The 2,547-nt window shown below is 53.0% G+C and overlaps 1 protein-coding gene across 1 annotated transcript; it reads left to right on the top strand.

Annotated features, from left to right (window-relative positions):
* The first annotated feature begins 1,508 nt into the window (after positions 1-1,508).
* On the top strand, positions 1,509-1,847 carry UCN2 (urocortin 2). Its single transcript, XM_003800562.2, has one exon. The coding sequence runs from the start codon at positions 1,509-1,511 to the stop codon at positions 1,845-1,847; it is 339 nt and encodes a 112-aa protein (XP_003800610.2).
* Positions 1,848-2,547: the final 700 nt, after the last annotated feature.

Raw genomic sequence — 2,547 nt, 5'->3', positions numbered from 1 at the left:
TCCTGTTGTGACTGTTTGTAGAGATGGGGATGTCAGGGAGGCAGGTTTTCCCTGACTGGTCAGTACTATTCTGCATGGGTACAAAATCCCTTTTCCCAGCCCTGGTCACTGTCTTATGATCCTCTGTCCCCAGAAAGGACATAGGGTGGGGGCTGAGGATGTGTCCTCACTGCCCCCTAGGAGAGGATGAATCATAAGCTGGGGGCTGCCTCGTGCCAGGAAACATGCCCTGCTTTCCACCCCAGGGGGCTGAGGGAGATAAATGGGCCCTGAAGTGGGGCAGAGGGTCAGATCACAGGACACCACTGCCTGGCCCACTCTAGACATCCACTGTGGCCCGACTAACCCCCAGAAAGCTGGTTTCGGTAGGACTGGGTTGGGATGGGAAGGGTCTTGGGGGTTGAGTGGACCTGGGGCCTGGGTTCGTGGAGGGCTGTGGACCTGGAGAGCTCTGGGACCTTTGGCTGCTCCTCTGCCTCAAGTACCCCACTTCTGCCCTTCTCTTTTCTAAATCAGCTGCATTGTTTGGCTCAGAACCCCCATCTCTCCTTTCCAGCCTCTTTTTCCCTTTGGGATAGTTTCTAGCTCTTTCTCTCTCTCTCTCTCTCATCTCTCTCTATTTTGCTCTGCCTCCATCTCATTTATTTTCCTCTTCTCTTTCCCTCTCTCTCATCCTCTCCCTCTCTTTCTGGATTTCTTTCTTTTTTTCTGTCTTTTTCTCTGACTTCTTCTCTGCCTAGCGCTATCTTTATATATACATACACAGTTCCATGAAGAGACTGCAGTGACACCATTTTGTAGATAAACTTTATCTTGAGAAAAGGGAACAAAGAACTAAGGAAGAGAAGGAGGGAAGTGGGGTGGGGTCGCTTTCGGTCCTAACATCCACTCTGTTGCCCAGGTTAGAGTGCCATGCTGTCAGTGTAGCTCATAGCAACCTTAAATGCCTGGGTTCAAGCGATCCTCCTGCATCTGCCTCCCTGAGTGCTAAGATTATAGGCATGAGCCACTGTGCCCAACCTGGCTGGGTCTGTCTTGATCTCTATCTCACTCTGGTTCTCGTCTTTTCAATGCTGTTTTTGTCTGTTCCTCTCCTGTCCTAGATTCACTAATCTCTTGGTCTCTTGGTATCCCTCTCTGCTCTGTTTTTTTAATTTTTCTTGAGAGAGTCTTACTGTGTTGTCCAGGCTAGAGTACTGTGGTGTCATAGCTCACAGCAGCCTCAAATTGCTGGGCTCAAGAGATTGATCCTCCTGCCTCAGCCTCCCGAGTATCTGGGACTGCACACGCCCAACACATTGCCTGGCTAATGGTCTCACTCTTGCTCAGGCTGGTCTCGATCTCCTGAGCTCAAACAATCTACCCTACCTCAGCCTCCCAGAGTGCTAGGGTTATAGGTGTGACCCACCACATCAGTCTTCCTCTCTGCTCTTGCCTTCTGTCCATGAACTATAGTTGACCAAAACCCCTGCCCTAAGCCTATTTTCTCCTTGCAGCCTGACCACATGATGACCAGGTGGGCTCTGCTGGTGCTGATGGTCCTATTGTTGGGCAGGATCCTGGTTGTCTCAGCGACCCCTGTCCCAGCCTTCCAGCTCTTCTCTCAGAACTATCCCCAGACCACTCCCTGTCCTATGGCCTCTGAGAGCCCTTCAGCTACCACCACAGGCCCACCAGCTACCTGGGCCCACCCCAGCCTTGGTCCCCGCCCTGGCCCACGCATCACTCTCTCACTGGATGTCCCCATTGGCCTCCTGCAGATCCTACTGGACCAAGCCCGGGCCAGGGCAGCCAGGGAGCAGGCTGCTACCAACTCCCGCATCCTGGCCCATGTTGGCCGCCGCTAAGCCTAAGGGAGGGGTCCACAGTGATGGGGCCACCCTGGATGGGAAGACTTGGAGGAGAGCAACAGAACTGGATGGCACTACATCTGGGCAGAGCGCATCTGGACACTGCCATACAGGGCTGCTGGGTGTCTTTATTGTGTCCAAGTGCCCTATAGAGTCACAGTGTGTCTGGACAGGCTGAACATTGCTGTGCTGGGTCACTGCCACATGGAGTCTTCCCATACCTGAGTGCCCCACAGACTAACAGTATCTGGACAGCTTGGATATGACCACCTAAGGTTACTACCATGAGGAGTCTTGCTATGTCTGGGTGCCCCATGGTGGTAGAGTAGATGGACACTGCCATATGTGGTTATCATCATGTTTCTTTCAGGAGCCTCAACATAGGAGCCCAACATTGCATCTGAAACTAGACTCTCCCCGCATTGTCCACCACACAGGGACATTCCGGATGAGGGTCACATGTATGTTCTGTGCTTCATGAGGCAACCCCTGGCCCAGATGGATAGGGCTGGCAGGGGCATATCCAGGCACAAATGGCCACACTTGGGAAGTCTGTGACCATAGCAGCCTTACCATGTGGGTGTGTGCCCATGTTTGTGGCTGAGTCTCTGTGCCTCTTACAAGTCTATGATAGCTGTGTGTGTGAGAAAGGTAAGGGCATGTGTGGGGGCTGGGAGGAGCGGGTGCTGTGTCTCCA

This window comes from Otolemur garnettii, unplaced genomic scaffold (genome assembly GCF_000181295.1).
Source record: "Otolemur garnettii isolate 467f Iridium unplaced genomic scaffold, OtoGar3 scaffold00179, whole genome shotgun sequence".
NCBI classification, from domain to species: Eukaryota; Metazoa; Chordata; class Mammalia; order Primates; family Galagidae; genus Otolemur; species Otolemur garnettii.
Note: the sequence above shows the minus strand (reverse complement) of the source record. Positions and strands in the feature narration are given on the sequence as shown.